At 35.5% G+C, this 23,818-nt stretch overlaps 1 protein-coding gene across 5 annotated transcripts in view; it reads right to left on the minus strand.

The window, feature by feature from the left end:
* Positions 1 to 8,743: 8,743 nt before the first annotated feature.
* Positions 8,744 to 23,818, minus strand: part of LOC133517318 (uncharacterized) — a 28,272-nt gene continuing 13,197 nt past the window's right edge. Inside the window, exons 9-18 of one of the 5 annotated variants that reach the window (XM_061850596.1) lie at positions 22,943 to 23,023; positions 19,458 to 19,589; positions 18,663 to 18,757; positions 18,324 to 18,506; positions 18,106 to 18,172; positions 17,982 to 18,025; positions 17,568 to 17,752; positions 13,582 to 13,711; positions 12,455 to 12,547; positions 8,744 to 9,671 (exon numbers count right to left, since the gene is read on the minus strand). In XM_061850596.1, coding sequence (XP_061706580.1) covers positions 9,552 to 9,671; positions 12,455 to 12,547; positions 13,582 to 13,711; positions 17,568 to 17,752; positions 17,982 to 18,025; positions 18,106 to 18,172; positions 18,324 to 18,506; positions 18,663 to 18,757; positions 19,458 to 19,589; positions 22,943 to 23,023 — 1,130 coding nt within the window. In that variant the 3' untranslated portion in view covers positions 8,744 to 9,551. Of the gene's footprint in view, positions 9,672 to 12,454; positions 12,548 to 13,581; positions 13,731 to 17,567; positions 17,753 to 17,981; positions 18,026 to 18,105; positions 18,173 to 18,323; positions 18,507 to 18,650; positions 18,758 to 19,457; positions 19,590 to 22,942; positions 23,024 to 23,818 lie in introns of those variants that run through there. The other 4 variants (XM_061850589.1, XM_061850581.1, XM_061850604.1 and 1 more) reach the window with 4 other exon arrangements.

The following is a 23,818-nucleotide window of genomic DNA, read 5'->3' on the forward strand; positions in this document are numbered from 1 at the left end:
ACATGACGAGTGATAATGTGGATGCATGTTGCATGTTGTGTGTTGTTAGAATCTCCAAATGTCTTCACAAATGGGTACTGCAAGTGCGTGATGGGTGTCCTCCCCGAACTGGATGGTGCAAGGGATTCTTTACAGTAAAAGCAATCTGCGGTGAGAGATGACTGCAGGTATTATGTCAAAAGTTAAGGGGATGCTGTATTTGCTGCTATAACAAAAGTTAAGTATACTCCACACATGTTCCTTGTTTCAAAAAGTTGAAGTATTTGAAAGTTTCATGCAAGCAAATTTGTTGAAATCTGACAATGTCATGAAATGGTAATAAATTATTGGCACTAGATAAACACAAGTGCTGTGATATACATGCATCCGCTTCAAAAACTGCTAGTGTATAAATAAAATACTTATAATAATTAGTGGTACAAGACATATTTTTAATTACAAGAGTTAAAATAAAATAAATTATTGGTATATAACATTCTGTATGGAGAATTAACATTAAAAGATCATAATCATAATCTTTTTTGTTTGTTTGTGAGAAATGCATTGACATAAATATACTAGACAGGCTATCGAGAACAAATTGTGTCCGCCATTTTCGGCGTTTGACATCTGTCACTAAGCTAAAGAATAAGGATAGCTGTGTAGCTAGCCAGAGGCGAAACTGTTATGACAACTGTTCATTTTCTGTCTACATATGCATTGTAAAGAATCTAGATAAAATGTATTGTATTTCCTTACAAGTGTATTTAAATTGTTTTACGTATGTGATACGGACGACATTAAGATTTATAAAAATAGTCATAAAGCTTTGAACTTTCTATTTGACTCTCGTACTCGTAGCAATTTTGATCAAATCGCACTTATAGCATAATATACTCTTTAAATATGAGAAGAGAAGAAACTACAAAAAAAATTACGAGATAAAGAGTAATATATCATTATTGTGTAGGTATATAATTATTATTTTGCAAAGAATAAGGTAAGTAATCATTAGTACCTATGTATTACATCTGCGAGATGTAATTTATGCGCCACAGAAAATGGCGTACCACCGTGAGTGTTTAAAGTGACGTTTGAAAATAATCTAAATGAGCTTAAAACAAGAGCTTTTCGCATTGAATCTTTATTATATTGCTTTAATTACGTTTCTTGATATTATTAGAATGCATTTTCATAACGCACAAAGGCATTTTCAGTTTATTTAAAAAAAAAAAAAAACTTTTTTGTCACATGCGTGTATCACGCCTGTAGTCGGAGTCGTACTAAACCTAATGAAGTGCCGACACTTCATTGAGGTGTGGAAACATTTTGTTAGAGATGCCGACTCTAGTACAATGACTTAATGGAGAAATGGGTTACATTGCCGATAATTACTATTGTAACTAAGATAGCTTGCTATAGCTCATACAGTATTGGATCTACAACTTAAGTAAAAATTTTGATCATATGTTTATTGACATTATTTAATTAATACAAGACCTATTTTTAATATGAGAGTTTGTGACTTGTCTTGTAAGTTTGCATTTTAATGCAGTCAATGAAATTGAAGCCATTATCATTTTTACAATGGAGAAATGGATTACATTGCCGGTAATTACTATTGTGACTAAGATAGCTTGCTATAGCTCATACAGTATTGGATCTACAACTTAAGTCAAAATTTTGATCATATGTTTATTGACATTATTTAACTAATATAAGCACACCCCGTTATCAGTGTTGCAGATTCATTGAAAACGCTAGGGTTGGCACTTTACATTTAAATTTTATTACATGTGCCTGGGCCCAGGTATACCTACGTACCTATAATAATTCGACATGGTGTTTGAAGTTGTTAACAAAATAAACCTCTTTTCATCCGGTAATTAAAAAAGGATATATTGCTTTTCAGTCTATAATATGTCGTAACGTCATTTATGTGTCAAAACTTTAATTTATGTCGTATATGATTCGTTCTCAATATTCAGTTAAAGTCATGAATTTCCTAAATGATCACTTAGAATTTTCCCGGTTTAATACAGAGTTGATGGCGAAATTAGAAGTAACCCGAATGCGACGCGGAAATGGTTCGTGAATTTAATACCTTGTACAAATAACAGTGTAGGTATAAATTAGCTAAAATAATGTACATACATACAGTATTAATTTTCGAATAAATACTTAATTATTTCTTTTAAATCAAATTTACGGGTTTGTTCTGTTACAGATAAAAATATGATACATTTGTGCCAATGCACCATAAATTTTAAAGTAAGGTGCCTTCGGTTCTTATTAAAACATGTTGACATATACAACTATGACGATTGTTGGGATGAAGTAGTTAAAGTGTTCAGAAAATATACAACAGAATGTGAAACTGGATGGACAAAAGGGGAATTCAACTGCACGTGCAATAGGGAGACATCGAAATTAAGAAAAATGCTTATGAAAATATCACCTCAACAAATGGAACCTTTTTGGATTGAAGTAGTGAATTTGATTGAAAAGTATTTAAATTAGTTTAGTATATATATCCTTAATTAAATTGCGGTTGTAAATCCACAACATCCTTTTATTTCTCGCATAAGGGCTCTCGAGATAAACCTTATCCATCAAAGCAATTACTGGCCAGTTGTTCTTACTCACAATGTCAATCTATTTACAACATTGTCTTTTGTTGACTTGAGTGCTTAGATGGACGTCATACTTAAATCGAAATAACTATATTCTTAAAAAATATAGCGTATTTCTGTACACTAAGCATGGATAATTATCTGAAGGATAACGTAGAGTTTGAAACCCATGGGCAGAGTATATTTTGTAAGGTATGTGATATAGAACTTAAACCGAAAAAGTTTATTTTGGAATCACATCTTAAAACTCGAGGTCACAATGACAAAGCCGGCAATTCTCCATCTTGCTTTGACCTGGATTTTGAAGCTGAAAATTTAGAAATTCAAGATTCCAGAGTTTTTTGTAAATCTTGTAATGTATCTTTATTTTTCTCCAAGTACAGTGTACAAAAGCATTGTGATACATTAAAACACAGAAATATAAAGAATATGCAACCGGAATTCAATAAAGATTTGACTGAATTTTTGGTTAATTGTAATATACCCTGGAGCCAATTGGATAACCCCAAATTTAGAGAATTTATTCAAAACTGCTTGACGCATAAATATGGAAATGACATCAGCCTTCCGTGTGAGTCTACATTAAGATTAAATTACTTGCCAGTCATATATGAAGAAAAAAAAGAAAAGATAAGAATAGATTTAAAGGACTCCTACATATATTTGAGCATTGATGAGACTGAAAATCATGGAAAAAGCATCGCCAATGTCATTATAGGGAAGATGGATAACTGTGTCTCAACACCTCGAATATATGCAAGTAAAATTTTAGAAACCACAAATCATAGCACTGTGTCAGATTTAGTAGTCGAGACTCTAAAAGACCTGTGGGGTGGCAATTACGAAAATAATCTTTATAAGCTACTAATTTTAACAACGGATGCTGCCCAGTACATGATAAAGGCTGCAAAAACTCTTAAAGAGATTTTTCCAAATATGTCTCATGTAACTTGTATAGCCCACGCATTGAACAGAGTAGCTGACACGATAAGAGGTATATATCCAAATGTCAACAAATTGGTTGACAGCGTCAAAAAAGTATTTAGTAAATCGCCAAAACGACTTCAGAAACTGAAAGACATGTTTCCTTCAATTCCAAAACCTCCCCGTCCGGTCATCACAAGATGGGGTACATGGCTAGAGGCAGTTACCTATTATCAAAAATACTTTACTGAAATCAAAGACGTAATAAATGAATTCAACAGTCGAGATGCTGTTGCCATAGCAGCGGCGAAGCGAGTTTTTTGCAGTCCAAATTTAAAGCACGACATTGATTTCATAGTTGATAAATTTTGTTTCCTAACAATTGCAATAGATCAATTACAAAATTCCAAATTAACGTTAGAAGAATCTATGTGCATTGTTATTGGTGTCCAAAAAAAGTTGTCTATGTCAAACCTTCACCCCAAAGGAAAAATTGTATATACGAAGTTGAACACAGTCTTAAAAAAAAATCCCGATTTCAGTACAGTAAGAGTTATTTTAAATTTACTTAATAATGGGGAAGCTGAAATTACAAAATGCATTAACAAAAACACAGTGGAACATTATAATTACCTAAAATATTTACCAATAACATCTGTAGCTGTGGAGCGATCTTTTTCATATTTAAAATGGATATACAGTAACAGACGACAAAATTTAACGCCAGCTAATCTAGAAAAACTTTTAATAATTTATTCAGACAAGTAATGAATCACTACATAGTACATATATAAGAAAGTCACTGTAGCTGTCTGTCCGCCCCTATGTACCTATGCTTAAATCTTCAAAATGACCCAACCAATTGATGCGGCTTTTTTTTAGTAGATGGAGTGATTCGAGAAGAAGGTTTTTAAGTATAATGAATGCATAATACAGTAGAGGAACCCGTGATTTTCCCGTGCGAAACCGGGGTGGGTCGCTAGTATAATATATTAGAAGAAATAGTTTAGTTTTCTGTGTTTTTGAAAAAATAAATGTAGGTATTTTTAATGACTAATAAAATAAATTTACATTTTACCACTAATGAAAGTATACAAATGTTTTGCGTATGATATTTATTCAAGAAACAATATAATGTGATAGTAAAAAAAAAATGTTTTATTTTACCTGTAAAAACATTCTTCAAGCAATAGTACACATGTTGCATTGACAATAATAATTGCATTGATAATACCTACCTATTAGGTATTTATTATTAAATAATAAATTAACAAAAGGTAAGATGATTATGTTAAAATATTTTTCTGTCAAAAATTTAAACAATATGTCACATTTACTCGACATAAATATTATGTAACAACCCTAGTACCAGATTTCAATGAATCTGCAACACTGATAACGGGGTGTGAATATAAGACCTATTTTTAATATGAGAGTTTGTGACTTGTCTTGTAAGTTTGCATTTTAATGCAGTCAATGAAATTGAAGCCATTATCATTTTTACAATGGAGAAATGGGTTACATTGCCGGTAATTACTATTGTGACTAAGATAGCTTGCATTTTGCATTTTGATGCATGTCAATGAAATTGAAGCCATTATCATTTTTACAAGATAATGTCCCACTGCTGGGCACAGGCCTCCTCAGTTCATATTTAAGTAATTCGTTTTGATCAACCATTTAGTAAAAAGTATTTTGATAAATTATTAGAAAATATTTAGTAAGCAAAGATAGTTCAACCGTAATTTCAAATGTTGAATGAAACATGCTATGTTAAGCCGAACACAGATATTGTCCTGAGTTATGATTGCAGAATGTACTGGCAAGAGTCTGCACGTCTGAGCGACAGTGCGAGTCTGGACTTCTAACGCGAGGCTACACGTCTGAATGGCGGTACGAGTCTGTACCGCTAAACGGCTGTGCGAGACTGGACGCCGGAGCGGTGCACGGCCGTCGGAGCAATTGGAGCCGCTGAGCATAAATCGGCTACGTCACGAGACCCCTGATGCGTTTTGGAAGGCGCACGAGGCGCAGAGGTTCTGCGGTGCTGCCTGCTGACATTCGGGGGCGAGGGCTTTTCTTCTGAAGGCTGAACTGATAACCGATTGTGGGGATTGCTCGAGCGCAGTCCTATGTTCGATGTCGCAGATGGTCAGATCACTACTGGCGTGACCATAACTGTGAGATGAGCATTGCCGCCATTGCCAACGTCGTGATATGGTAGATTATGTGCCTAAGGTAGACCTGTTTCCTGTTATATATATATATTAGGTCGATCCGTAACTGAATGATGTATTGATGACTGCACTATTGAAGCAGATGCTGCATTTGCCCTATTTACTGAACCTCATGACTTATGGAAATATATGTAGAATGTATATAGATATGTTTAAACCTGAAACATACTTTGACTTTTTTTTTATGTAATTGTTCTCATATAAGCGATTTGGTGTACACTGTAAGTTTGTATTGAAAATGAAATAAATAAATGTATAAAGTAGGTACACAAAATTCAGATATTTATAGAATTACAGGTGGAAATAGGGCAGCTAACAAAATAATAGGGCATAAGACCGACACAAGGAAAATGCAAAAATGTCCAGGTTATAGATTGTATACAGTCATGCAAATTTAAAGTATAGCATTATGATGATTGATATGTTGATGATTCAGGTTTAGCAGATTATTCAAAATATTTTTTGACTTTTAGATGATACAATATGATATGTTGATTGATCTGAACAAAGTAACCGATAGTGAGAATAGTTAGTGAAAATATAATTGTATGCCTGAAAAGAAGGCCATTCCACCTAACCTAAGAAACTTGATGTACTTAGTAAAGAAAATGAAAGTCAAAGAAAATGATTTTAGTTTATGAAAACGTCATGTATATTGTTGTCAAAAGACATTCAAGTATGAAAAGATTTAGTGTTGCCTTTTTTGCTGTTATTTGTTGGTAAATATGGATAGACTGAGTGAACCGGTTCACCCGTCACACTAAAGACTGGTGCGGTTTGGATTTAAATGTCACATCAAGAGAATATCGTTAATGTTGTAGGCTGAGTGACCAGGTTCACGGCTACTCTAGAGATTACTGTGGCTTAGAATAAAATATCGCACCAGGTGAATATTGTTAATGTTGTAGACTGAGTGACCAGGGTCACAGCTACACTAGAGATTACTGTGGTTTAGAATAAAATGTCGCACCAGGTGAATATTGTTAATGTTGTAGACTGAGTGACCAGGGTCACGGCTACACTAGAGATTACTGTGGTTTAGAATAAAATGTCGCACCAGGTGAATATTGTGAATGTTGTAGACTGAGTGACCAGGGTCACGGCTACACTAGAGATTACTGTGGTTTAGAATAAAATGTCGCAGCAGGTGAATATTGTTAATGTTGCAGACTGAGTGACCAAGTCCACGGCTACACTAGAGACTAATGTGGTTTAGAGTGAAATGTCACACCAGGTGAATATTGTTAATGTTGTAGACTGGGTGACCAGGCTCATGGTTACGGTAGAGACTAATGTGGTTTAGAATGAAATGTCACATTAGGTGAATATTGTTGATGTTTTAGACTGAGTGACCAGGTTCACACGACTGCACTAGCGACTAGTGTTGTGCGGAGTGAAATGGAAATGTCACCTCAGATGAATATTGTTGATGTTTTAGACTGAGTGACCAGGTTCACACGGCTACTCTAGTGACTAGAGTGGTGCGGAGTGAAATGGAAATGTCACCTCAGATGAATATTGTTGATGTTTAAGACTGAGTGACCAGGTTCACACGGCTACTCTAGTGACTAGAGTGGTGCGGAGTGAAATGGAAAATGTCACCTCAGATGAATATTGTTGATGTTTTAGACTGAGTGATCAGGTTCATACAGCCGCATTAGTGACTGGTGTGGTGTGGAGTGAAATGCCATCTCAGGTGGATATTGTTAATGTTTTGGATTGACAAAGGGGATATACACGGCCGCATATTAGAGACCAGTGTATTGAAGGGTGAAATGTTACAAAATTTTGCGTAAATAAGGTTAATTAAACAAATTCATGATGGCACATTAGAGACTAATGTATGAACTTATGGATACTCGTGTGGTTCATTGAAAAATAAGGTTTTATACTGTTCAGTACCTGCTAGATTGAGTTTGAGGACAAACTTCTAGATTATCAGGTTGGCCGAATATTAGATATTAAGGATATCTCGAACGATCTTTTAGTTTTATTCTGTCAAGTGTTTGACAAGTGACAGATAGTTTTGCCGCGGTTTTGTTAAAATGTGACATTGACAGTTAGATTACGACCGAGAGAAAAAACTCAAGCGATTGAAGGAAGGATTTGTAATGTTTTAATTGTAAAAACTCAAAGATAAATAAACTATTGTAAACTAATTCAGTATTTTAGTGAGACATCTAATAATAAAGAGTACAAAAAACTTCTATATATACATATTTCTATACCTCCGAAGAAATCTGTTATTTTTTATTAATGTTCGCATATCATTCATCTTTGTCATGCTCGTTGTTAAACATGAGCGTGAGCGGATCTTAGGACGTGCAAATTTCTCGCTTGCCCAGGTGCGACTAAAGGCAACTTATACAATTGGTCACAAGGCAGTCGCTTCAATTTATGAACGTGAATAGCATTGAGTTATAATAAAAAATTGGTATCTTCGGTGAACCTTTAATAGAAACCACTGTACCTCTCACTAAAGCGAGCTACCTACTTTAAAGAAAGGTCAACCCGCCATTCTGACACCGAGAGCGGGTGGACTTTATTTTGAGCGTAATTCATTCTAAAGATAAGTATCTACACAGATTATTGCTAAAGATTTACAGAGGTACAGTCAGCGTCAAATACTTTGTAGCAGTGAAAGTGGTCAAATAGTTCGGTACACCATACTAAATATATGGTGTACCGAACTATTTGGCTACTTTGGTTGCTACAAAGTATTTGACGCTGACTGTACACTGAAGGTATATACCTACGCACACACCTATTCACTTTAAGTGCGGTATAATGCAAGATTCATAGTCCTCCCGCCATCTACATGTCAGAATGGTAGGTGAACCTTTTTTTTTTCATGTAGCTCGTTTTAGGGTGAGATACTGGTTTCTAATAAAGGGACACTAAGGTACACTGACTGAAAATATGTGTGTAAATGTAATGTATTAAATTACTAGTATGAATAAAATAAGAATATCGATACCAATTTATTTATTACTATTTCAATTACTAAATATATTGGCATACTTTGCATATTTTATCTTATTATAAATAGTTACTAATAATTTTTAATGTGGCTGCAGTAACCCCAATTAATTATGAGAATAAATTACATTACAATAATGCTTAAAACATTCTTAGTAGGTATACGTAGTTATGTGGGCACATACGTAAGCGTACTTTAGATTTCCTATTATGTTCCCAAAATTACATATATACAAACGTATTGAGTGATATAACAAATATTATTTATCCCAATCCAATACTTGGGTAGCGAGTAATGTCACTTCTGAATCAAAGGCAATCTCGTACATTCTGGAATATCCACATATAGCAATGATTTTAGATATTTAAAATCTTGGTTACATAATAAGACGTATTGTAGGAATTAAATTATATAATAATATTTTCCTTTCACTTAAGTCTGTTGCCATAGCTAAGAACGATGTCACGATGAACGAACATCAGAATGTGCGTCAAGATTCGTGCGTTCGTAGCTAAGTTTTACAGCGGTTACTCCTTAAAACAATGATTTTTCATTATTATCCGAATATATTTGAGGTGAGTAGTGTATACTTTTAAATATGGGCAGTAAAGCAATTTATAATAAAACTGAAATTACTCGACAAACATCATTGTTCCAATTCACACTAAATGAGATTATGCGATGCATTTTAACTAAAGAACGCGTATTAATAAAAAAGACCATTCGCCTTAAAAATTCTACTTATCCTGACGGGTGGGAGTAAATTTGGCATAATGTTTATTTTTTATTTTGTGGGCATCAATGTTGCAGGTCTCCTAGCTTGTAGCAGGAACGGCGGCGGCAGCCGTCCTCGGCGGTGGACGCGGACGCGCGCAGGGGCGCAAGCTCCGCGTCTGATCCTTTGTAATCTTGAACCATCTGTGAAACGATTGCCCTTTTATTCTCATCCAGCACTAATCGTTACGCCTCTACGAAACATTTTCGCTACATACCAGCAACGCTACGAAATGCTACTGCGTCGACCGTGGCCTACGGCCCGTAGAGTGTGGATGTAGCATGTTAATCTACAGGTCAATGCAAGGTGCAATCGAACATGCACGATCGAATTGACCTCCTAGTATTTATATACACCATGTTTTTTTTCCAATTTATTAAATTTACTAACTTTCTCAAAAACACCGGTATTCTAATTAACTCCATTTCGGAGATAATCAATAATTTGTTTTATCTTATAAGGCGCTTACGAGCGGTGTTTAGCACCAGTGTATATATTTGCTACTGAACGTAAGTACTATTGCGGATGAATTATGTTCGAAATGACATTGATATGTCACAGTTTTCAATTGTTTGGTTTAATCAAAAGCCCGTGTTAAAACAACGCTATATGCAACATTTTTTTTTTACCTAACCTATGCTATTTAGTTTCCTTAAAAGTACGCATACCCTGGTGTTATCGGAATTCAATAAAAACACGGTGTAGAGAAAATGTAATGTACAAGTACTTTAAAAGTAGATACCCTATTTATTGTCAGTGTCCCACCAGTCAGCACCTCCAACTTAGCCCGCGCCAATATACTACTGTACAATAAAATCAAAGTGTACTGACATTGACAGTACAAAAAAATAGTTATTTTCCATATAAACGACATTTTATTGGTAAGACTAACACCTAAACCTAAAATGAATTGGTACCTTTTTTCCTTAAAACCTAGTTTTTCAAAATGTCTTGTCACTTTTTGATATCTGTCAATGTTTTTTTATTTACGAGTTACAATAAAAACATGTTTTTTTTTAAATTGGTAGTAACTAGCGTTGAAAAAACCCGGAAAAATACGGGAAAATTTCAGCATTCAGTATTTATTTCTTGCAAACCATGGTACATATTTTGTTCTTATACATATCATATGGTATCACATGGGACCCTGAATAGGGTATAGCAAATATCAGATATTCTAACTCGCTTAAATATTTTAAAATACTTAATATTAATATTAAATACTTCAATCTTTAAACAATTTAAACTAATAACAATAACCTTATAATATTATATTATGTGCACTACGTGACAGTGATACGATTTTTTTTCTTTTAAAAATTAAGCTATTGAATAGTATGTTTTTTTATTAAATTATCTTTCAACATTGTTTAAAAAAAAAGGCTAATTTTCCTCTAATTTAATTAAACTAGGGATATTGTTGTAAAGTATGGGCCTATTTTGAAAATATCAACTTTTGGTTCCGGTAGAATTAAATCTAGTTTACGGCGGGGGGTTTTATTGAATTTGAACAAGTGGATATTTTTACGAACAAAAGTAGCGGATTCTAAAATGCAAATTGACGGTAAAGTTAAAACTCCTAATCTAATAAAATGTGGTTTGCAGCTACTTGTCTGTTTAATATTAACTATTATTTGGATGCATTTGTTCTGCAGGACAAAGGCATCATGTGCATCAGTACTATGTCCCCACAATAAAACACCATAGCGTAATAATGAATGCGCATAACTGTAGTACGCTGTAAGCGCACATGTTTCGTTTTTTCTTAGATTTCAGTACGTTTAAGGCAAAAACAAATGATGAAAGTTTGTTTTTGAGTACTGCTACGTGCCTTTTGCAATCTAGATGAGTGTCCATCATTAATATCATAAATATCATTTTTGAAGACGTATCCCTAGATACCCCACACGTATGGGTTTGAAAAAAATTTTTTTTTTTTTTAATTTTATGACGTATTAAAAAAAACTACTTACTAGATCTCGTTCAAACCAATTTTCAGTGGAAGTTTGCATAAGAATGTATATCATATATTTTTTTTTAGATTTTTCATTCTGTTATTTAACAAGTTATAGGGGGGGGGACACATTTTTTCACTTTGGAAGTGTCTCTCGCGCAAACTATTCAGTTTAGAAAAAAAATGATATTAGAAACCTCAATATCATTTTTAAAGACCTATCCATAGATACCCCACCCCAGGTTCATAGAATACATCTACTTACTAAATTTGAACAGTATAGCTTTTATAGTTTCGGAAAAAAGTCGCTGTGACATAATCGGACAGACAGACGGACATGACGAATCTATAAGGGTTCCGTTTTATGCCATTTGGCTACGGAACCCTAAAAAGGGGGCCGCTAAGTACTGTATTTTATATTTAAGTACCTTTTGAATGCATCATAATAGGTTTCACGTTGCTGGATTCGTCAATCTGGGCGTCCAAAGTTAAAACGGCCGTTTTTGTTTTAAGTTCATAGATCGATGAATCCAGCAACATAGAAACTAGTTCGATGTATTCAAAAGGTACTTAAATACAAAATACAGTACGTAGCGGTAGCGGCCCCCTTTTTTAAATATCTATCGTGAAATTTAAACAATCACAATTATTTTCCAGTGGCGCTAGTTAGTGGGCACGTTGATGGGCTCTTAAGGTTGCACGTCTAATGTGTTCGTTTCTGGCATTTTATATATTAGACACTGTCATTACTCATCAGTGGCATTGTGTGTGACGTATTTAATTTTACTGAATACACAAGAAAAAAAACGAAATTTGGTAAAATTTCCCAAGAAAACATTTGATTTTTTCGGAATTTTCATCCCTAATAGTAGTAACACTAAAACTTGGCTTAACTTTTCGGGTCCTCGTGAGCACGTTGTATACAAGTGGCAAGCATAAAATAGAATACTGAGTAATAATACGCTATCTTACCTTGCGGACACGCTCCTCTCGCAACGCCAGTTCCTTCCAAATCTCGTCTCGCCGACGTTCCCACTCTGGCTCATAGTTGCCTTCACGGAGCGTCTTAAAAAAAAACAAAATTATTCAGCACCACAAATCTACTTTACTGATCACTCAATGTGAATGATCAATAGATCACACTTCGTAAGTTGAATTCCATGTAATTTACAGCGAGCTACAGAATTTAATAATATATACATAAGAATGCTTCATTCATATAGCGGTCATGGAATTTTGCAGATGGGTGTACTACTATTTTTGCTACTACTTCGGACTATTTTATTCTTAAGTAATTTGCCACAGATCAACAACCAAGTTCTTTTAAACCACCCTGTGAGCATTTATACGTAGGAGCACATCAGATATTGCTTCCTTATTACTCAATTTTTCGAAGTTTTCCACCTTTTCCCCTGTTGCAATAATTGGGTACTGGGAAGGTTGGAAACCTACTGTGAGTCTTTTTGTAGATAACTGGCCTCAGTTATAGATTTGAATTAAGAAGGACTGGTTGTTCAGGGCAGAGTGGATGGCACAAGACCAAGATTGCGGCCCTCAATGCGATGGACCGACCAAGTGAAAGCTCTCACCGGGTCACCTTTAACTCTGTGCGTGTGGCATATCTAAATTGAGAAGCGTGGCGGGAAACAGCGAAAAAGGCCGTACCACGACCGCAATGACCACGATTACTCTGACAGGAGTATAGGACTAAGAAGAAATAAATTAATAAAAATCTGCTGACGGGCATTACGGGTAGTTGATTTTATAATCTTGTATAAAGAAGAAAAAAATATATAATATCAGCAGTCTACATCTGCGTTTATATTCGCCACCATAGTTAGACCGCATTCCCTCATTACAGTACACCAAGATTATTGCAAAAGGGGATATCAAACGGCGCGCCCTCCAATGCACCTACGCTTCAAGCAGCGACATTAGATAATAAAACGGGTGGTTTAAGTAACTGGAATATGAAACGGAGTCAAGATGGCCTTCCGCGAAAATCTAAATTCCGCCTCTCTATCACGTGTTTATTCCAGCGATAGAGAGGCGAATAGACGAATAAACGAAGTGGTTCGCGACAGGTCTTAAAGTCTCACCTTGTCTAGCTGCTCGTACTCGCGGTACAGGCTGGCGTACTCGGCCAGGCTCTGCTTGGCTTCCTGCGCGGCGGCGTTGTTACCCTTCGACGTTGCAGCGTCCAAGTCCTCCCGAGTCGTAGCCAAGCTGCTTAAGAAGCCGAGGATACCTTCATTATTACTAACTGATTGTATTTAATATGTTTTAGTGTTCTGATACTTAAGTAGTTTGCAATCTACTCTCGTATGATTGAGTCCTGTGAATAAGATATATGTATAAACTCTTGATAATAAATTCACACGGGACAATTTACGGCCCGTTTCGAACACAGCAGTACGATAGCGATCTGTCAGTGTCAAATAGTACATTACTACAGAGGCCGGGACGAAAGGGGTTGCCGGCCGAAGCGAGGCTGGATAGGTCTAAGGCGGGCAACCCCCCATATTTTCCGCCGAGGTATGTATAGTGCTTTTCTCAGACATGCAATGAAATAATAATCAAAATAGGATGATGATAATGATGATGATTGTTTCATGTCCTAATGTGATAGGATATTCAGTGCGTGGGGTATTGAATGGGAACAAAAATTTAATTATTTTGGTGCTACGATGCACGCCATTACGCTTATTTTTTCCTTTCTTTTCTTTTTTGTTTTTCTCTTACTTGTATTTAATAATAATAAAAAAAAAACACTTTTTCTCTCTCACTCTGGGGTTTCCTAAAGGGGAACAAAACTTTGATTATTTTTGCGCTACGACGCGTGGCTTAGGAGATACAGCCCAATTCCATAAACGACCTCTCATCCTAGCCGCACCTGAAACGTCTTACTTCGCAGCCTATTAAGGAACATAACATAAATATTTCATTGCATGATTGAGAAAAGTAACGTTTTTTTGTTGAAGAAATGTCACTTGACACTGATAGATGGGTATCGTACCGCTGTGACTTCTTATAAGCATTGTTCAAATAGGGCAAACAGTCGTTATCTGATTCCTATTAGGGTGCGACCAAACATGCGGCAATTCACCGAGGGCTGAGCCGCTTATACTTAAGCGGAAAACAATTTATTTTCAGCATGATAAAAAATTGTTTCAGTACCATTGCACAAACGTCTCAAAATAATGGCGCCCGCATGAACAAAGCTCACACTGCTAGCAGCTTGAACAATTAGTAAGGAGAAAATTGGCGTATTTTGAGAAAAGTCGTCGACATTTGACAACCAGATGACGACCTGTCTGGCCTAGCGGGTAGTACGACCCTGCCTACAAAGCCCATGGTCTCGGGTTCAAATCCTCGTAAGGTGGGTTATTTGTGTGATGAGCATGGATAATTTGTTCCTGAGTCCTGAGTGTTTTCTATATATTTTTACATAATATATATCGTTGCCTAACTACCCTCAGCACAGGCTTCATTGAGCTCACTGTGGGACTTATTTATTCAATTTGCGTAATAATGCACTATAGTATTTATTTATTATTTATTTATCTTTCCTAAATACCTAAAACCGGTATTGAACACATCAATCCCGTTGTCTCCAGGATACGAATTGACCGATCTTATGGAGGGGTTTAGAAATATAGTATATTTAATATTAATATGCTTCAAATGATATTTATCACGAATTGATCAGTAGAATAGAACCCGAGAAAAATTAAAAATTGACGACGGCGGGCGTCATTGTTATGAATGTGCGCAGTGACCCATTCTGGACAAAACTCATCATTACTTGGTTATATTCTAACCAATATAATTTTTAAGAAAAAAACCGACTTCAATAAGGGAGATCGGTGAATGAACGATTATTGTTGATTTTAGATTTCATACAATGAAATTAAAAAAACAGCGTCCTACGCCTAATTATGTAGAAAAGGAAGTAACATGTTTTTTTTTTGTCACTGCACCCACCTTGACACATTTCAGATTTGCCCTATGGTTGACTAGTAAGATACCCGCAATAGGGTATTCGCCTGTATTTAAGATAAATTATTTCACACCATGCATGAAATAAAGCACCAGATAATTATTAAAAAAACTAAATAGGATAGAAATATAAAAATGTGCCTTGAAAACCTAACTGCTTGGCAAAGAGAACAAATTGCCAAACGTGAACTATGCATCATTGAAGAGTTCCGTTCTGTTCATCATCAGCAGTTCCACTTCATCAAATGTCATATGTCATATGTCATATATATATATGCCTTTAACATTTGAGGAGTTCCCTCGAGTCCTCATGGACCCCATCGTCAGAACTCGAACTTGACAAAAAATTGTCTTGAAAATCTAATTTGCTTATCAAACACAGCGAAGAGGACAAATCGCCAAACGTGTACTATGCGTCGTTGAAGAGTACTATTCTGACAATCATCAGCAGTTCCACGTCATCAAATGTCACTTTTTTAAATGTAAATGCTTGATTTGTTACAGAAAATACAAAAATCACTATGTGTATGCTTTTCACATTTGAAGAGTTCCCTCGATTCCTTATGGATCCCATCATCAGAACTGAGGTTAGACAAAAAACGGGACCAATCTGTATATATATATATATATATATATATAAATTCAAATAAAAAAATAACTTTCAAAATCCGTTCAGAAATGACTGAGTTATGGAGTAACAAACATAAAAAAAAAACCGAATTGATAACCTCCTCTTATGAAATCTTGAAGTCGGTTAAAAATGTATGTTTTGGGAAAGCTCATACTATTTCCCGTATATTTTGTTATAACATTAATTGCGGTAATATCATAATTTATTAAGTTATAATATTTTAGCATTTTTAACAGTACAGTACCTACGCACGGTAAAAAAATCATGTTTGTTATTTTTTTAAACGACCACAGTTATGACTATTAAGAAACAATCATAGTACGTTTAATATACTTTCAAATGACACCTCACATGAACCATCGATCCCATAGGACTAAAGGTGTGAATATTTGAACAAACATCGATGACATTGAGCCGCCATCTTTCCCTTCTTTTTTTTTAATTTCATCCGGTCCTCGTTGTCTTCAGAATACGAATTTAATTGAATTGACAATTCGTTTTCTGAAGACAACGAGGACCGCATAAATAAATAAATAAATATTATAGGACATTATTACACAAATTGACTAAGTCCCACAGGAAGCCTCAATAAGGCTTGTGTTGTGGGTACAGACATCGATATATACAGGTGATTCATGATCGTCAACAGGACTAAGCCTACACAATCAGTAAACGTTAATGAATTGTTCACCATCATATTTAAGTAAAACAATTACGCTTTTTTCTGTTATTTAACTTTTTGGTAAGGACCAATTTAATTATCTACAATCATGGACAGCCTACAACACTTGTAACAAAGATAAAGCCTCTTTAACCGTTATGACTGCCCATTCCCATTGCCTTGTTAGAGTTTGACTATGTGGGAACTTTTCTGCCCATAGCCCGGTTCAACCTATAACTAGGGAATTTGCGTAGTCTTAAAAGTTCCCTTTAAAGACTTGTCCTTTTAGGGGATTTAGAGTTACAAACTGACTGATGGCAAACTACATACTACTATGTGGCTCACTATGCACTAGGCCAAACAGGTCGTACTTCCATACCAGTTTTAGATAGATATTTAGAAGAGATGTCTACGAAAATCGTGAAGGAATCGATCTGCCTATAGACTAAGTCGCCATCAACGCGCCACGCCAGACAAATATCTAAACACGCCATATAGAATAGTCAAGGCGTTAGTTCGTCTTAAGATATTTTTGAGCACCTCGACTATCCCGATATATTTGACAGCGACTGTAATACCAATCTTCTACAGGATGAAGGAAACGGGGCATTAAGTAGTTAGCGGTACAGGTTGAGCGACAACCACGCGCTGTGCGACGGTACTGAACAGCGCACTCATTTGTACAAGAGGTTGTAGAAATAAGTACTTAGTGCGGATGGATGACGGCGAACTCGCGGTACAGGTTGAGCGCGCGGTGGTGCGACATGTGCGGCAGTAGTGCACAGCCAACTCACTTGTACATGGAGGTGTAGAAGTAGTGCGGGCGACTGATGGCGCGCAAGAAGCGCGGCACCATGCCGTCGCCCTCGCGGTACAGGTTAAGCGCGCGGTTGTACGACATGTACTTGTGCGACGGGAGCCGCACCAGCCGCCGTCCTAGCTTGATCGTGTTGATCTCGCGATGCTCTGACAAGGCCGGCTGCGTATAGTAAAATGAGTGAGATATAAATATAACATTTAAAGACATGATATTTGATAAATCGGGCGGCCCATATGGGAAGGGAACAAACTTTCCGTCTCGTAAAATTTTTTGTCACCTCAGGGCTGCATTAAGCTTGCCTCGCACAAAAGGGTGCATGGAAAAGCAGCCTTAAACAAGTAAATCAATGAAAAAAATATAATCTTATTAAAATTGGTCAGATGCTTACCGCTATATTGTTATTAACCATAAACGTAGATACATGTCCTAAGCCTGCAATAAGTAATGTTAAATTAGCCACCGGTCTACAATAATATACATAGATATTTAAAGAAAAAAGATTCCATTATTACCCATGTGATGTGCTATTGTAGGTGGAATGCCCGTTAACGGTTGCTGCACTTTGAGGCCGTTTAACACCTGTAAACAATATTGTCAAATGTAATACAGTCTTCTGTACGAAATTCCAAAACGAAAGTCACCAATCTTGTATAAAAAATCTGCATAATTAAGGATAACTTGCTAGTTCCACCATTCATACTCGTACTCTGCATTTGTTTATTGTTGTTACCTGCTGTATGTTGACGCCGATATTGTGCGAGGGGGCGGTGCTCTTGCTCACCACAAACGGGATGTTAGGATACGCGCCGGTGCCTTGGTAGTAGCGCGCGCCCGCCTGCTTCATTTGAGAGGCCATGGTGGGCAGCTCGTATCGACGACAACGATATTTCAGCTTGTGCGGGTGCCGCGCCTCCTAATGTCGTTTATTGCACATCAATATTTTTACTAATTTAAAGGGCAATACTTAATCATCAGATAAGCTAGTTTACTATTTAAACAACGCGTATTTATATCCACTAAAACAAGTTGCCTAATTAAAAAAAAAACGTTTAGTAACCTTTTCCTTTACCGGTTGTGTTGACACGTCGCCCAATGGGCCTGTCCTTTGGTCGCTAAATTTGTCTCGAACGGTGCGCATCCCACGTCGCGTCGCGTCTCGTACGTCTAAACGCAGATAACCATGAAACAGTACTGCAAAACTAAAAGTTCAGTCCTGATGGCTCTCTTAAGAGTTCTATTTGGTTTACTATAAAAAAAGCAAATAGCAAAATTTCCGGCATTCACGTTTTGTGGTATTTAACCTTTTCAACGCTTTCTCCCAACACGCCAATATATCAACTATTGAGAAACGAATTTACCTTATCTGTCAACAGTAAAATTGCTTTGACAGCGTCTGCCATGGCCTCTTTAGTGGTCGTTGGCGTGGTAGGCACGACAGCACACGACCACTTTAGTGGCTCTTGGCGTTCAAAAGGTTAATAATGGCAGATGGCAAAGAAGTTTTCCTTTGACATTGACTAATCTAATTTACTGAATACGGGAGGTATTGCCTTTATTGGCTATATGTAAGCCAAGGCAGGGGTTAAAAAATAAAAGTATTTTTTTTTAATAAAAGCTTTTATTTAAATGCTCTAAAAAGTAGAAAATAAAATTTTCCTTTAAAATTTTAATCATCAACTTATAACCTCATTATACACAATTTATATGTTCATAAAAGCTTGTCTGATATCTGCTTCAAAATTGAGTTGCAAGATTCCACCCGAACAAGCATACATACATACATTGCAAGTTAAATAAAAGCTTTTAATAAACAATTGCATGTGAGCTGTTCAAAACGTGTCTAGCGCGTAAATGTGGGAGGTACCTTTTTTAAGCTTCCGCTCCAAGCCGACGGGCTGCCGGGTGGACACATTCGACGCCGCATTCTTCATGTTGTTGCTGAACAGCTCCACCACCGGTCGCTCGCCAGGCTCGTCCCTGGCTAGCTGCGACGTAACTGTCGCCAGAGTATGTACAATTATAGGTACACAACAGGTCAAAAAAGTTTAAAATCAAACAATGTTTAGTTTCATTTTCAAGAACACGTTTGATCGGTAACCAAACTCTATATATATGCCTTTTATTAATAAATTCTGGTCAATAAATTGTTTAACGCTTTATTTTTCGTATTGTAGGAGTAAAACTGGAGAGTATGTCAAAAGATAAGCAGCCTTTGGGGATTTAGTATCATCTTATTTTTCGGAGAACACCATTTTGTGCTCGTGAATATTACTTAAACCTTGATTTTATAATAGGCAAAGATATAACATTTTATAATGTTTGAAATACATATACGCAATAATTTTCTGACCCCGCCTACTCAATTGGAAATTGGTTCAGAAGGCACGAGACAAACGTTTAAACGCTAAAACTAAACTATTACAATTCAATGAACCAAGAACGTCATGTGGCCCTACAAACATGGATCGACTTCAAGGTCAAACTGGTTTCTCTACAACAAAAAAATGGTCTACTTTGGTAGACGTTGTGGTATTGCCGATTTTTTTCTGTCCCTGCATTGCTTATAGTGCTCTAACCAACCTACTTGGTATCAAGTGGAAACTGCAAATTACAATATCATCACTTTAAAAAAAATCACCGAGAACTCGTATTTTCAAAAGACGTAACCTTAGCTAGCCACCGCACGATCCAGATTTATCTCAAATGGATTTTTCTTATCGAGGATATCCTAAAATTATTTTTTTACATCACCTATTCATAAATGGGCGTTTTCTTTCCTGCTATGATGGATCAAAGTGGCACTTCTATGTTCAAGGACATTTTATTGCCAGTATAAAATATTAACATAATAAAATATGAAATCAGTATGCACATAAACTATTACAATTCCTTTATAATCGATTACGTGCATAATATTTTTCTAACTCAACTAATATTTTGTCATAATTGTAAAGCGTATTTTAATTAATTACATTGATTAATTAGAGTAATATGTACAAAAAAAAACGTTAAAACATTATTTCAATGATTTAATTTTTATTTTGGCAAGTGGGTATTCTTAAACGCAGCCATACTTGTCTATAAGCAATTATAAAGTTTATTATATATATTTAAAAAGTTTTGTGAATGAATCACAACAGCATATATATGTTCTGTATTAATTTGTAAATAGGTTAAATTACAAACTATACATTGAGATAATGAATATAAGTGATACCAGTCTTCATAGTGTTCTTCTGAAGCTTTTGGTTCAAAGGGCTAATTTATTTCCAGAAAAATCTGCTAAAATAATACACTTGATTTTCTTTTCATCATTTTAGGTGTTTGCTGGTGTCTTTGTAGAAATGCGTTTTGAAACCTAATATATGTAATTTCCACATAGCTGATGTGAAAAGCAGTATGTGTCACATGATAGCAAAAATATTTCCACCTTGGGCGTAAACACTTGAATCCGTTGCTAAGCTTAGGATTCTATGTTAGAATCCTTCGCTTTGTTCCGGTTTCGATGTACGCTCCCGCCGTAAATATATCATTTTGCTCCATTGTTACACAATCTACGTTTTTTTTTTCAGAAAATGCATGAATTTTTCCATTGTGCTTTTCAGGCTGTAATGAAAGTTTTCAGATTCAAGTTGCAAGAAAGATGGGTATAAAACCGACAATATTTTAGATTGATTGCTTTTGAAAATTAAAACCCCAATTTGTTTACATTTATTACAAATAAACGTTTTTTCCCTGCTCAATTATTTGTTATTAAAAATAAGATTTTAAATACTTAGGACTTATTTACAGACCATCCTATACTTACTTGTTCGTGAGCGGGCCGCGCGCAAAAACATAATATATACAATACGAATACACCCTAAGGGTCATATTCATCAACGCTCTACGAAATATTGATATTAGCTATCGTCATATTGACTTATGTATTTGCAAGAAACGAATAACACATTAATTAAGTAATTGAGGCATAATTTTTTTATAAGGGGTTTAGACACTGGGCGATTACATGGTTATGATCTCAAAATGACTTTTTGCTAGTTTTACTTTCTTCTCCATTTAAATTTTAGTATCTAAACTATAATCAGAGAGCGAAACTTTGGTGCTGGTGACGTCATTATGTCGTTAAGTCGCATATAAGTTTTTTTTTAAAACAACATTGTAATACCTCAATCATTCTTAATAATGATAATATGTATATATATAATTGTTTATTTATAAAAATGCTTGGTAATTTACACAAAAATAATGTTAACATTAAAAAACAATACGAGTAACACTTTTAATTGGGTAATGACTAATTCAAATCTAATGTAATTCAAACAAAAAATATTATTCCTCGTGTAACTAAAACAACACAACAAAATGTCCCTCTGAATGACGAAGTGTTTTCTTAATATTTAGATATATACTTACATTTCACGCGTACATTCAGGGCAAAATAATTCTTGAACCTCTCGCCAGTTAAAAAAATCGTCGCACTGGTCTTAATTCCTAAAACCACATCTGGAGCAAATGTTGTTGATGGTCAACCATTCTTCATTTAAATCAATTTCTTTTGATGGGTATAACGCATATACGGCTGCATAGACTCCATAGCGACTTCAAACAATAATATTTCAGTTATATTTTACTAATAAAAAAATAAGTAAACAGAAATTGGTTGTCATTTTCAACAATCTTGTTTTAACATGACAAAGACAGTTATGTTTTTATACGTGGCCAGTACGTAACGTATAAAAACTCTCAACTCAAGTTTCGACATCAGTAAACTAAAGAGGCTAATAAGTTGTTATTTGATTTAGTATCTATATTCTAGATAACAACACTGTATTTAGCTTGACGTCATATGTCTGTCATCGGCACCAAAGTTTCGCTCTCTGTCTATAATACACATAAGCATGTTCTACGACACTTGGTAAACTTGAAAATGAAAAACTTGTATGTAAACATACCTTTTAGTTAAGTCCGTTTATTTTATGTATGTTTTAGTGAGAGCGTTTAGGAAGCAAGTGTTCATCTCTATAATATATGTACCTAACAATGTAACCTATTATCCTGTCGCATACTTCTGTTGTTTCTCCAATAAAAAAAATGGTGACCATAAAATTAGATATTCCATAGAAAACATTCAGTGTTGAGAGTAGAAATCGGAAAAGTGATTTGATATGGCCATCTTCATCACTTTGTCTTTCAGATTATAAATGAGCCCGTAATCAGCAAGTACATATACACGCGGTGCCTCGGCCGAGGCGGCGCGCTCGGGCGATATAGTTATTCTGACTGATTCATTAGCTGGTATTATAAAGCACCTGCAAAGTGTGAGTAACAACACTTATGAACACGTACAATTATTATACGCGGGCACGCCACGAAGGTCTGGAGAAGGCCATGCACGTTCTCGTGTTCGTTCCTTCCACTTTTCTCTTACTGAAAAAAAACACAAATTTAATTTTACACTCATAAAAGTATGCCTTAATTATTCTTTATACTTTTCTCTTAACACTTTCGATGCCGAATGCCCCGTTTCTAGTACAAAATGAACACACATACGTGTTCTTGGCAGTGAATGTGTTATCGTGAGAAGGGGCTGTTTTCTCCACACGCAAGAATCTTCTACCACGATAAAAAAAAACAAGTGCGAGTTCGTTTAACTGGAGCACCGAGTGTCCCGTAAAAACTTTAAATTATCACATGTAAGTACATTGTGTGTTTATCCATTTGCTTTAACTTCGACATACAACATTTACCATAAACTTATTATCCCTTAAACCGAAATTCGACAAAAAATCTTTTTTCGGTATCCATACAAAATAATTAAACTATCTATGTAGTTGACAGCTATTGTAAAAGGTAATTCCATTAAAAACATTTTCATGTACATTGTTGCCAAGACGAGACCATAAGGCTCGCACTGTCAAAAAGTTATCAGATGTCTTGTAGATCCAATCTTCTAACTCTACAAGCCCTAACTTTAGGTAAGTTACGGCTTGTAGAGTTAGAAGCTTGCCTTGCTTAACTTCGCTACGGTCAGATGGGCGCAAGGTGAAAAAGTTATTTATTATTCATTATTTTTTATATACAATACTTCTTGTAGTAACAAAACGGCCAAGCCACATACTATTTAGCCTGTAGTGTAGAGTTTATGAAGTTAAGGCTTAGCTCTATAAGAGATCTGATAACTTTTTGACAGTGCGAGCCTCGTCTTGGCAACAATTTACATGA

This window comes from Cydia pomonella, chromosome 1, assembly GCF_033807575.1.
Source record: "Cydia pomonella isolate Wapato2018A chromosome 1, ilCydPomo1, whole genome shotgun sequence".
NCBI classification, from domain to species: Eukaryota; Metazoa; Arthropoda; class Insecta; order Lepidoptera; family Tortricidae; genus Cydia; species Cydia pomonella.